This window comes from Odontesthes bonariensis, chromosome 15 (assembly GCF_027942865.1).
Source record: "Odontesthes bonariensis isolate fOdoBon6 chromosome 15, fOdoBon6.hap1, whole genome shotgun sequence".
Classification (NCBI taxonomy): Eukaryota; Metazoa; Chordata; class Actinopteri; order Atheriniformes; family Atherinopsidae; genus Odontesthes; species Odontesthes bonariensis.
In genome coordinates this window covers 17,076,493-17,090,058 of record NC_134520.1, presented here as the reverse complement: position 1 = coordinate 17,090,058, position 13,566 = coordinate 17,076,493, and the positions used below count along the sequence as shown (strand labels likewise).

Sequence of the window (13,566 nt, the reverse complement as noted above, 5' to 3'; positions counted from 1 at the left end):
TCAACACGCCGACTTACTGTGAATATAATAAAAACTGATATGCACGGATTGGATCCAGCTGGTCTCAAAAAAGAAAGGAAGTTCCAGTCATGCTTATTTGCAAAAGTCTCACTCGTTGTGAATGACCTCTACATCTAATGTAATTCTGATTCATCAGAAACAGCAATTGTTACTTTTGTATTCTAATAATGTTCATTTTTGTGCCATAACCTCACGGTCAGGGAGTTCACCAATATGAATAACGCAAAATACTGTTAGTATTATAGTTTATTAAAATGGCATATTAATAATACATATAATAATAATGTGGTCTAATAATGATAGTGAACATGGAAATCTAATTTAAAATGTATTTCTGATAAGGGTGAATTTGACGCAGGCAGCGCCTTCAAAAATATGGTGCAAAAATCACCTAATGGATCATCGTACTGGTCTTGATTACCATGACAGGATATGAAAAATTGGTATCCCAGAAAATGGTTTCGAAGTAATGATGGCAAGACATTGAGTCCTGTGAGAGACTGTATCATGCTTCTTCAACTAAAAGCATTATCTGTCGTACATATCATCATTAAAAGACTAAAGACAGAATTTGGAGAAAACAAAAATCTCCATTCAAGGCGCAACTCATTCTAAAAGGCCATCGTTTTGATCTTTCAAGAAGCAGTGTTCAAAATCACTGAAATGTGTCTGAAAGCCATTTTAAGTGAAAACACTTTGTCACTGCATCCACAAATGCAGGTAAAAAAATGGCGGGGGAACACAAAAAAGAATCTAAATTGTTTCAACCGCTGTTGACCGAAGGTCATTTAAGATGGGCTGTCGAAGCGTAAACTTGCTCATGGTCCTGTCGGCTATACGGAAGATATGAACCAACTGGCTTGGTATCTAAATACAGTTTAAAACCAGCGTCAGTGACAGTTTGGACGTGCACATTTATAACTTCATTCCTATGGGACATTACATACTGTTTTTTTCTGCAAGACATGCTGCCATCCAGAAGACGTGTTTCTTAGTGAAGGCCTGTGACAATGCAAAACCACATTCTGCATGTGCTACAATAGCATGGCTCCATAGTGAAATAGTCCATTCGGTAAAACTGACCTGCCTGCAGTCAAGGACAGTCATCCACTGAAAACACAATGTACGTTATAAAACCAAAAATTACAACAAAGTAAGCCCAGAGCTGCTGAACAGGTGAAATCCTACATCAAACAAGAAAGAAAAATGTTTCAATTTCAAAAGCTACAGTTACATGTAAACATGCTGCTGTCCCAACCTCTCAGATATATGTTGCTGACATCAAAATGAATGAACATTCAATTTTTCTAAAAACAACAAAATCATTAAACAGTATATGATGTCTTGATTTTGTATGATTTTTGGAATATGAGACAGTGTTTAAATGATTAAAGGATTTGGAAATCTCAACTATTGATTGAACTGTCAACAAACTCCCAAAAAAGTTTTTTTAAAATTAATCATTGATCAATTCAGCTTACAGTCCCGGTGTGAGTTAATCGAAGTCAGCGAGATCCTCAGCCAGCATGGCTTGAGCTCCCTACGACATTTTCTGTCATTTTTTTTTCATTCACTGCTGCAATTACCACTTTTGCACAGTTTATAAGGATTTTTTTTCTTCACAGTTTACCTGCAGGGTTTTTAGGTTTTTTGGGCTTATTCAAGAATATGACACATCTTGTTCCTCTCATTAGGCTAATAGACTCATATAATCATCACGTTATCACCACAAACAGAAATAGGTGCACAGAAGTGTATGAATGTGTACAGTACTGTGTCTGGTCTGCTCGTTTGATTGAGTAGCAAATAGGTGCAGAGACAGGGTGGTGGGGTAGTTCGGTAGGGGATTAGCAAGAGGCCGCAGGCCCCGAGGCAGAGGGCCTCGTTTCCTGGCCTGAGCCCCTGTTTGTCCTGCCTGACCTGGCAGCTCTGGGGGCAGATCCTGCTTGGATACATCCCTGCTCCCACGCCTGTCTGAAGCTGTTAGCCACTGGCTGTGAGTAGCTAGCTGGGCTTAGTGATGTCTGAGCTGTGGCTGGGTGGGGAGGGGGTCCACTCATCTGTGGGAGGGGATGACCAGCTGCTGCTGCTTTGCGTTGGCAGAGAATGGTGAAACAGGCATGTAGCAGAAAAGTGGGAGGTGATGATCACAAACTTTTCTTTGGAAAACATGTAGTCCGATATGTTAAATATATATTTAACATATAGGACTCATTTAACGTAGGCCCTTAATTGTGCCCAAATTCTGCATGTTGCATACTGCATGTTGCATACTTCATTTAGATAATTACTCATTTGGTGTGCTGTTAATGGACGTTTCCCAGAGATGATAAGTCAGATTAGCTAATCATAAGATCTGTGACAAGACATTAGGTGCGCTCTTGGTGCCGTTTATTTAGAATTTTGCCGTTTATTGTGAATGTACCGTTTATTTTGCCACTCAGTCATTCAGTTTTTCCTTCAAATTCACTCCCTGCATACCATCAAGTTATGAAATGTTCATGTACTGTAAATCTGCTCTGCTGGGCTCAGTCCACACATCATTCATTCACAAAACTACACGTAACACCCTGCTGTTAAAACTGTTAAAACTATTAACTCTCACCCTGTTTGTCTAAATTATCAAATAAAAGCACTATCGCTTTCTGGTGCTTTAAGGGTGTTGTCTGCATACCAACTGTGTGCACAACAGTGTTTTTACTTCAAAATCCATAAGATAACACCTCTCCTGTCTGCCAAGGGGGCTGTTTGATTATCACTCTCCAAAAATGAAAATGAAATGAAGGGATATTTACCTTTCTTCCCCCAAAGCTTTGATAGCTCAATTGCTTGTTTTCAGTGGCTTGTTATCACTTTTTCAATTGCTGGATTGGCTGTTGGGTTAGTACCATGGCCAAGCTCTGAGTGTTGTTTCTGCCCTGGATATGTACACAGCTGTCAGAGAAAGGCCAGCAAAGATGCAGGCACAGAGATTGGACCAGCAGTGTTTAATCTTAGCATCTCAGATAATGATGTACCTGTGTGGGATTAAGCAGATTACAAGTAGGTGCTCCTGTTTTATGTGAGACTTTAGTGGTTGGAGAAAAAAAAAAACTGGTATAAACTGGTATATGTCAAAGTAAACAAACACAGCATTATTGTAATTATTGGGTGAATCAAAAAGTCTTCTCTAGAAAGTTTTCATTTGTCTGTAAGAGAAATGCAGTCACTTTTTGGGTGGGTGGGTTGTGAGTTCTCCTGCCTCAATCGTCACTGTCGACTCAGTGGCGTCACTCCAGCCCCGTCTTATAAAACTGTCAACGCCTTTCTCTCACCTGGACTGACACACACCACCCCATACAGCAGAGCAGGACAACCGCTATTTTTGGCTGATGCAAGAGGATAGTCCGAAGTAAAATACACACCTATCCACTGTGGGCATACCCCCCCCAGCTGATCGTTTCGACGCAAACAAGAGCATTACAATTTTTCTTTTATGAATCTAGCAAATTATACTTACTTCTCTGGCATGTGCAACATGACCGCAGAGCACTCGCCTGCTGAGGCAAGTCCTGTTGTCATGTCTCCAAACGTTAGCCTAGACTCGCCGTTGCCTCCGCCGCCTCTGATGCCACAGGCCCGGTCAAAGGATAATATTTTGATCAAATCCGAGCCCCGGGGGAACAGTCCCAACACGGAGGATGGGGCCGCTCTGGGTCAGACCGAGGAGCACCTGCCCACAGGCAGCCGCCGCAGGAAGAGGCCCGTCCAGAGGGGGAAACCTCCCTACAGCTACATCGCCCTCATCGCTATGGCCATCGCCAACTCCCCAGAGAGGAAGCTAACCCTTGGGGGCATTTATAAATTTATTATGGAGCGTTTTCCTTTCTACAGAGAGAACTCAAAGAAGTGGCAAAACTCAATCCGCCACAACCTGACCCTCAACGACTGCTTTGTGAAGATCCCCAGGGAGCCCGGCAGACCAGGTAAAGGCAACTACTGGACTTTAGACCCTGCAGCCGAGGACATGTTTGATAACGGAAGCTTTTTGAGGAGAAGGAAACGATTCAAGCGCACAGATGTGAGCACATACCCAGGCTACATGCAGAGCTCCAGTGCCTTTACCCCTACACCAATGGGCAGACCATCATACCCCAACACGCTGTACGCCGGGATAGGGTCAGGCTATGGTTCGCAGCTGACAGCAACGTCCCCGCATCCGGCCATGCTCCATCCTTACCAGACGCCCGCAGGGGTCGGCCCAGGACAGCCGCGCATGTTCAGCATAGACAACATCATCAGTCAGCAGACAGTGGTGCAGGGCGGCCCGGCTGGGGACCTCAACTCCCAAACGCTGGGGCTGGGCGCTGGTGACCTGGGCACCATGACCTCCAGCTGCTCAGTGACCGGCACCGACCCATCGGCTTGTTTCCAGACCCAGACAGTCAACCAGTCGGCAAACATGCTGAGCAGAAACAGCGGGAACCTCTCATCCAACCTGACTGGGTACCCGTACTCCACTTCTTCGGCCTCCCCCCCAAACCTGCCCTCCATGAGCCAGTCCGGCTTCTCCCCGGGAAGCTCTCAGGTGTATTGTTCGGGCAACCGGCTATCCCTGCCGGCCCTGCGCCCCAGCTCCTGCGCCGAACACACGGAGCAGCTACTGGGCCTCTCTGGCCCCATGAACTCCTTCAATAACAGCTACATGAGACAAGCCAACTTTCCGTCAGGATTAGAACGGTATATGTGAGATACCATTAGAAAAAAAAAACTGCTTTCAGTGAAATATTGCTGAGTTAGTGCAACTTTATGTAAGAATTGCAGATGTCACCAAAGGCGATTAATGAGATGTATGGTCAGAAACGAAATGAACATTACCGAGCCTCAGTTAAACATTCCTATTTAAAAAGGTGTAAAGCCATTTAGTTCCGTTTGACACATTCCATCACTGTATCTCTTTATGTGTTATGTTGAGCCACGTTGTGTTTCTATTTCCCGTTTTTAGGTTTTTGAGTTTGTTGAATCATTCAAGTCTGATGTTTTCTTTATTCTTTTTGTTCCATTTCTCTCTCTCTCTCTCTCTCTTTCTCTTTCTCTCTCTTTCTCTCTCTCGCTCTGTGTGTGTAAATAGTTTTCTGACATAAAGATTTTATTGAAAGAAATGTAGTATCACTACAGAACGCTGTAAATAAATGTTCTTTTTATTTTAGAATAAATGTGCACTCTGTTTGTCAGAGCAATGGAGAAACCCCCGAATGTCTTTTGCCAACGCCATGCTTCATGTGCGCTATCAGTTGAAGAAAAATCTATAGGCCTACTTATGGGCTACGAACACGGTTCAAATGAGTTTCCTTATTTCTAACAGAATCATAAAGAAAAAACAAGAAAAAGAAAATATTTCACCTCAAACCAGCTCACAAAAGTTACTCAGTTCTCTATGATAAATCGTGCTTCAAATTTGATCCCTGTGCAGTTTGATATCGGTCTGTAATTAGGCCTAGTTAACGAAACATCAACATTATATAGATATATATCTATAGATAGATATATGTGAATTGGTAAATTTAGATTTGGGATTTAATAAAGTTATTGGATCAAGTGTGTGAAAAAGTCGTGGATTTAATGTATTCTATAAGGTCTGAAAACAGGCATGATCTTTTCTTTCACTCGAATAACAATAGGAGTAAAGATAAAGTAAAAACAACAACAACAATAACATTAATTTGAAGGCCTAAAGTTTGTCTTTACAGAATACCCATTGACTTACACAAGTGACTGATTATCCAAGTTGAGAACCCCCAGTCAAACTTAGCAACTGGACTAATTCTACATCTGAAACAATGTACAAATGCCTCTTTGCATACCGATTTGATCTAACCTTCATATTTTTGTGTGTCGTACAGGGTTTTAAAAAAATTGGAATGAACTGTCTTTTTTAAAAAAAAATTCTATGGAGGATGATTTTATTCAAACATTGTAAAATATCAGAAGACTTTCATCATTATTTCATTGATACAAATAAATGAACGAACCCTGGAGAAGCAGATAACAAACAGAAATAATAATGGTTTCACCATGATAGTATTTAATAATATTAATACCATTATAATTATATCTTGTTATATATAGCTATACTATTATAGATGATGCATCAAATTATTTTTCTAATTTGGGAGAGAATAAAAACAGCTGTTTGGATTGAAAGAATAAAATAGTGATAGAAAACTCTAACACACTATTTTTAGATTAGATTAGATTAGATTAGATTAGATTCAACTTTATTGTCATTGCACAGAGTACAGGTACTGAGACAACGAAATGCAGTTTAGCATCTAACCAGAAGTGCAAAAAAGCAGTTAAAGTGCAGAGTATGTGCATATGTAAAGTAAAGTGTAGTAGTGAATAAATGCAAGCAGTTAAAGTGCAGAGTATGTGCATGTAAAGTGAGGTGGTGAATAAATACAAATGTAGATGAAAAGGTAGATTGGAATAATTACAATGAGTTACACAGTGAGGTATTATGGAATAAATGGATTAAATAAAATAAATGGAAAAAGATAAATACAATACGAGTGAATACACTAACACTAACACTAACACTAACACCACTATTAAGTCCAACACATCATTGATGTATTGAATAGTTTATGAGTGACAGATTTTGCTTAGTTTATATCAAGGATGGTCAAAGTCTGACACATAAAGTCTCCTCTCAAAAAAAGTGTAGAAAAAAACCCACACCACCCCCGTTTTGCTTGGGTTTGCTAAATTCCTGGATGACTATGGAATCATGGGATCATGATGATGTTGTTTACACGCTTACCAAGTGAACCAAGATTGCTTCCTGCTGCACTTTGATCAATCTAAAACAGACACATAAGTGGTCTGTCCTAATGTATTCACAGTTTGACTAAGAACTGTCAAAATCCTCAGGAGTTAATGTATCTGAGCTCTTCAACCTCATCACGAGCATTCGAGTTATTCCTTTGACAATGTGACTTTCCACGCCTTCATTAACTGAGCCGCCCCCGTAGCGGTTGCATATTATTGATACAAAGTGCTGAAATTTGCGACTGATTTGAAAGTTGGGAACAAAAGTCAAGGAATCAGAAACTCGGTGAAACGTCCCCCACCACTAGGTGGAAGCAAAAGCAAGACGCTCACTTAGTGGGACTGCAGTGAAGCCATCTAATGGGAGGTGGTAATGTTCCACCTGTGAAATTATCCAAAAATTCATGTTCGAAATGACTTAAGAAACTAGTCAATAGAGAGGATTTAAATAATTCAAAGCTTATAAAAGCGTGGTGTGACACATATTTCGTCTCTGGTGCTACATTTTCGCAACAGTAACAGTAATATACACAATTAAAAAAAACGTGTAGGCTATGTAATATATGGTGGGAAGTATAAATATATAAATAAATAATGTGCATCTCCGTGCAGTATTTAATTAGACACTCATTCTCTGTCAGATTATATCTCAATTCAATCATTTTACTTCGGGGTGACTTTTCGTTCTGTTTCATGATCACAGAATACCCCAATAAACCTCTGTTTGTCAGGCCCTTTAACATTATTTTTTTTATAACAGCAGGGGGCGCCTCAACATCACAAACTCCAGGAATAAAGAACCCCGTGCGCTCTGGAAAATCATAATATGGAGAGAAGCTTTGGAAAGAGCCCGAAATGCTCTGACTTGTGGATTAATTGTAGAAATAAGTAGATTATATTAAATATAATTAAAGTTATAGATAATAGTGTATTCATTAATTGTTGATGACATATTTAAGAATCAAAATCAAAAGTTGCACATTAAAGGAGAGGGGTTTTAAAAAACCTTTTGGAAAATGTTCAACTCATGGAAATGTACAATTTTCAGGATGATTAATTCCAATAGGAAGTGACCGTGAAATACAACACTGTTTATCTTTGAAAAACTAAAATGAATCAAAGAATAAAAGGAATTCACTAACTCGTGCAGATTTTGATAGCCTGTAGAACATCGTCCGTGTTGTGGGTGATAAAGTTTAACAGATAAATAAATAAATAAATAAATAAATAAATAAATAAATGGCAGATGGATAAGTAACAACGTTAAAAACCGTGGAGAAAGCAACGAGAAAGCTTGTGACATGAAGGTCTGAAGAAAAGACACAGATCAGTCAGGGCTGATGTTTTAGGACGCATGTTTGACTTGAACTTCATTCCTTAGAGGCGCTGCCTTCCATTAATAGTAACACAAACAAACACACAACAACAAATGTAAATATCAAAGACAAAAGCAAAGAAAAGCCATTATATACTGTTAATAACAAGAAGGTTTGTGTCCTGATATACCATAAACACGCAAAACCCCACGAGAAGTTCTCAAAGTTGTCATGCAGCTGGTCAAAACCCATGAGAGACAACTATTTAATTCATCCAAATCCGGCAGTTAATCAGGAAGCAGAACGTGAAGCTCTACTTGCACAGTTCTTCCACGCAGCACCGATCAGTCACATGGACATGAAACAAAACCTGAGCATGAAAATATTTGACACATATATTACCTTGGAGATTACCATGCGATCAATTTGGAATTAAGCAAATTAACTGCACCTGCCATGGACACACTATTTAATTATCATCATTATATTGAAAGAAATTTGCAAATTTGAGTCTCAAGATCAAATATTCCTGTATGGTTTGCTTGTGCTTTTACGCTGTTAAAGATGAGTCACCTTCTTCACTTCTTTTACAATGCAAAACATTGTATAGATACGGAAATAAATCAAGTTTCTGTTTAAAATAATAAGATCATCAATGATCGGACCTAAATACATATTTTATTTCCTTTTTTTGGGGGGGGGGGGGAGGGGGGTCAGTACGTTGCTCCAATTACATCTCCGTATCATCAACCTACACTTAAAAAAATTGATAAACTATGAAAGCCTCAAAAACAATTGGAACAACATTGCAGCCCACATTTCGCTATTATTGTGTTTTAACGAAAAACGTAACATTCCGAAAGAAGTCCGGGAAATCAAATTATTACTTTTTGCAGAGAAAATTCATCCAGTTCCTGGTAACTGTGACTCAAAGACCACGTGATCAGCGTGGTCCTATAAATACCTTTTGAGAGCTAAGGAGGATAGTGTGACACTGTGGCTGGATACCTACCCAATCCCGTGCGTAAAAGCTATTTTGGAAAGGGATTTGGATTTCCAAAAGTAACCTTTTAAACGATCGGCAGCATATAAAATGATGACTGACGGAAATCACCGCGTCTGAAGAAATCACAAGTTCCCGTCGGTGCAAACCACTGACTTGATCTCTGACTGCCCTTTTACGTCAGACAGTCAGAAGTTTTCTCTATGAGAACTTCGTAGGCTACAGCCCTATTGGACCAGCCTCGGACGCCAAGGAGTCTCCAGAGTCACAGGTCAAAGAGTTCTTTGTCTTTTTAATAGGTTCCATCCATGTGCTCATTCAGTAGTTGGAGATAAATCTGCTGCAAAAGTCTGGTGTGGTTGTACGGGAGAAAGGGAGGGTGTGTGTGTGCGCTCTCGCTCAGCAGCCTGACCAGACGAGAGAAGGCAGAAATCTGGGAGAAAGAGGAAAAGAGAAGCCGTGTCTCCAAGGATGACTTTAGGGACGGATATGTCCGACAGCTCTGCATTGTCCGAGGATGTGGACATCGATGTGGTCGGTGGCGACATAACCGTCGGAAAGGACGGAAAGTACATTCACCACGAGTTCAACTTGGACAATGACTCGGACGATAATTACTCACAGAACGCGGCTGAGAGGGTTTCCTCTCCCGGGCTCAGCAGCTCCGACTGCCCGTCGGACCAGCTGGGATCCAGCACAGAGGCTGGGAATGGGGACAAATCCAGAAAGAATGCACTTGTGAAACCACCCTACTCTTACATCGCCCTGATCACCATGGCCATCCTGCAGAGCCCCAAAAAGCGTCTCACTCTTAGCGAGATCTGCGAGTTTATCAGCAACAGATTCCCATACTACCGGGAAAAATTCCCCGCGTGGCAAAACTCCATTCGTCACAATCTTTCCTTAAACGACTGCTTTGTGAAAATCCCACGGGAACCCGGTAACCCCGGAAAGGGCAACTACTGGACCCTGGACCCGGACTCCGCAGACATGTTCGACAACGGGAGCTTCTTGCGCAGGAGGAAGCGCTTCAAGAGGCACCAAAGTAACGAAATCCTCAGGGACTCCGGTGGCTTTCTGCCCGGGTTTGGATACGGGCCATATGGATACAACTACGGACTTCAGCTACAGAGCTTTCACGCAGCCCACAACCCTTACCACCCACACCACACAGGTGGCTCATTCCCGTTCCCTAATGCTCCCTGCACCTTGCCCTCATCAGCCTCCATATTCCCTGCGCCACATCATCTGCCCTCACTTTTAGGGGCCGATTTAAGAAAGCCCTTTTATCCTCAACTAAGCCCGTCTCTGCCGCCCCTCAAGACGGACTCCAGCACTCCAACTCGACCTTCGTTCTCCATAGACAATATCATCGGGGCAGCAAACTCCACCACCTCTTCCTACAGCGTGCAGACGGGCAGCCAGGCTCAGATACTGGCCATGTTGACCCCGGCACTGGCCTCCGCGTCCAGTCACTTGAACTTATCACAGGAGAGCGTATTACAACCAGGGCCACAGAGTCAGACTTTTCCCACCAAAACCCCCAATATGAACACATGTCCTTTCTAAAGACAAAAGAGAGATTGAAGGAAAAGGGGGGTGAAAAAAAAAGATAACCTAAGAAAAAATTGTGACGTCGTCCTGTGTGAAGGTAGGGTGAACATTCTTGCTGAAGTAAGAGAGTTTTTGGCTCTCCCGGTTTCCTAACAATGTAAGAGGAGAGATAAGCTTATTTATGGGATGTAAATATGTGTATGATACTGAGAGGCAGACGCAGAAGAGACTCGCAGAAAGATCTCTTAAAACAATGCTGCTCTGCCTTCATTTGTGAGCGCTGGGAAAAGAAGCAAATTCTGATATTTTAACATAAGTTAAGGTCCGTCACCAGTGACTACGGGGATTATTTTCATTTTTATAAATATAATTGAGAATTTTATTATGACTTATTCTGTGTTTTTTTCTGTGCATCGTGAGAAAGTGGCACTGTTGTTGACATAGGCTGACAAGAGACGGCAAACTCAGGTTTTACTTAGTAAGCACATGGGTACGAAGGAGGGTTCTGGGATTAGGAAAAAGACAATAACAAGAATAACCATCTCCCACTTTCATGCCACCGGAACCTCCTAAAGTGAACTTGTGACGATATCATTTCATGCTGTCAGTGGGCACCTAGGTTGTGTGATTTTGGAATTGCATGGCGTAATACGTCTCTCAACCTTTTAATTGTTCGTTTCTCCCTATTCACAATTTAATCTGTGAAACATACAGTATGTCATGTGTTGCCAGTAGATAAACGCCTAAATGTTCATAGGTCATTCTTTTGTTGTTCTGACGAGAATAATAAATGTTTGTGGATTTGAAAAAAAAGAAAAAAAAGAAAAGAAAATCGTTACTTTTTTTTTTAAATTGCATGTAAAGTCCATTATGAATCGATCAAATAGATTAAACGGCAGAACATGAGTTGGATTCAGTGCTGTTTTTGCAACAATTTATTCAATAAGCACGAACATTGAGTGGATTTATTTCAAACCAGTTTGGTTTAAAGTGTTGCACAGGGATTTGGTGATTTAGCTAATTTATTTGCACTTTTTGCACAAATCTTAAATGTCGTAATAACCTACGACACCAATTGTAAGCCATTCATGTTTGGAACGGACTAATTTAACCAGATCAGCCTCTAGGACTCACAGTAAATTAAGACCCATTTAAAGTGTGAGAAACGCACAAAATTCCCTTGAAATGTCCCCAACACAGCTCAGTGTATATAAAATTGATGAATATCACGCAACAGTGGGCAAGTATGCCTCTTGTGTGGCTCCTGCTCGTTTGTAAAGGACCATTTTCCAGGGAGCTACAAAGGCGCTAAATGAATGGGGACGTTAGCGTGCCTCGGCGGTCTGTAATTGAAAGTGAACAAGGATATACCCACGGTCTTTGGGGGCTTTCGTTGCTAATTTGTAGCAGCATTTTTCACCAGGCTCCTAATCCAGCATAATGCGGCTTTTTGGCCGTTTGTTGATGTTGTCAGCGTGGACCCCTGGCCTAAGGGAGTGAATGTGCGCACAGCGAGCGGTCCCCCGCGAGACCAGCCACACACATTTAGACCCTGAAAAGCAATCTTCTCAAAAGGCCCTCGGTTTACTCCGCTTTCATGTCATCCGTGTTGTCTCGGGATACGTATAAAGGAAGCAGTTGGACTCGTCCTGCTACAGAAAACAGGCCTATTGGTCTTTTTCAGAGTTGTTGGAGCACATGTTTCCACACAGAAGGCCCCTTTATTTACAAGGTCTGTGTGCAAATGGTTAAATTAGTTTGTGGGTGTTTTGACAGATGATTATTAGGATGATGGGTGGGAGGGCTGACTCCTCTGTTTCCCCCTCAGCACAGCTCACTGAAAGTCTTTGAAACGAAAACCAACACATGACTACTTCTTCTTTATACGGACCGGGCCTTTATTTCCTTTCTTCTCATCTGCTTGTTAGTAGAAATGAGACAACTGATAAAATTCGCGCACGGATTCGGGAAATAATTTCGATTTGCGCCTCTCCCGCTGAATCCACAGCGTTAATGGATATCCTCCATGTATAATTTGCAGAGTAAATGATCTGGAAAAAAACATTAGCAGACTATTGAAGTTTTCTCCGCACAGCAGTCCTGACAGGGAGTCATTACGCACCGCATCAGACCATTAAAATCCACATCAAGCGTTTGCAGGAGTGGTTAAAAAACATTTAAAGAAAGACAGGAACAAAACTTAGCCAATAAAAATCACGAGGCACACACATGCACACACACCGGATCGGCCACGGGGAGGTTCAGCCTATGGCATATGGCTTTGAAAATGGACGATTTGAGAATGAACTCACTTGTAGCCCGAGGATTTTCTGCTCAAATGCGCACAAGCACTGACCGTCACTTCGCCTTATGATTGCACACTTGCTAGCAGACCCGAAACTTCTTCTTTACATATCCTATTAGAAATATCTGTGAACGTTCAACACGCCACCTAAATCTAAATAAGATCTCATCTGCGCGTATAAATTGACAAGTTGATTCTTAATAAAAACCCTCTTTTCCGCGCGCCTGTCACTTGGAGACCACCCACATCAGCACCAGAGTGTGTCCTTATTTAGGCACCACAAAGACATCAGTCATCTTTTGACACATTTTCTTAAACGAAATAAGGAGTAAATGTTATGTGAAGTGACAGCCAAATGACCCAACAGTCACCATAAACACGTTTATAAATTTAAAGGCAATTGTAATCTTTTCTATAACCGCTTCCATATGACCCGTTTGGGCGCGTTTTGTGCGTCTGTAATTTATTTCTAAAGGGGTCAGCATTGATTCAGATTGAATATATTTTCACTTTTAACATTTCCCACTTTCAGTTAGGCTATTCAAAACCAAGATAAT

At 41.4% G+C, this 13,566-nt stretch overlaps 2 protein-coding genes across 2 annotated transcripts; both read left to right on the top strand.

Moving 5' to 3' along the window:
• Window positions 1–3,496: 3,496 nt before the first annotated feature.
• On the top strand, window positions 3,497–4,750 carry foxe3 (forkhead box E3). The gene has a single exon (XM_075484347.1). It carries the CDS (start codon window positions 3,497–3,499, stop codon window positions 4,748–4,750), a length of 1,254 nt encoding a protein of 417 aa, XP_075340462.1.
• A 4,374-nt stretch (window positions 4,751–9,124) lies between these two features.
• On the top strand, window positions 9,125–11,610 carry foxd2 (forkhead box D2). The gene has a single exon (XM_075484346.1). It carries the CDS (start codon window positions 9,622–9,624, stop codon window positions 10,717–10,719), a length of 1,098 nt encoding a protein of 365 aa, XP_075340461.1. The 5' UTR covers window positions 9,125–9,621; the 3' UTR covers window positions 10,720–11,610.
• The last annotated feature ends 1,956 nt before the right edge of the window (window positions 11,611–13,566 follow it).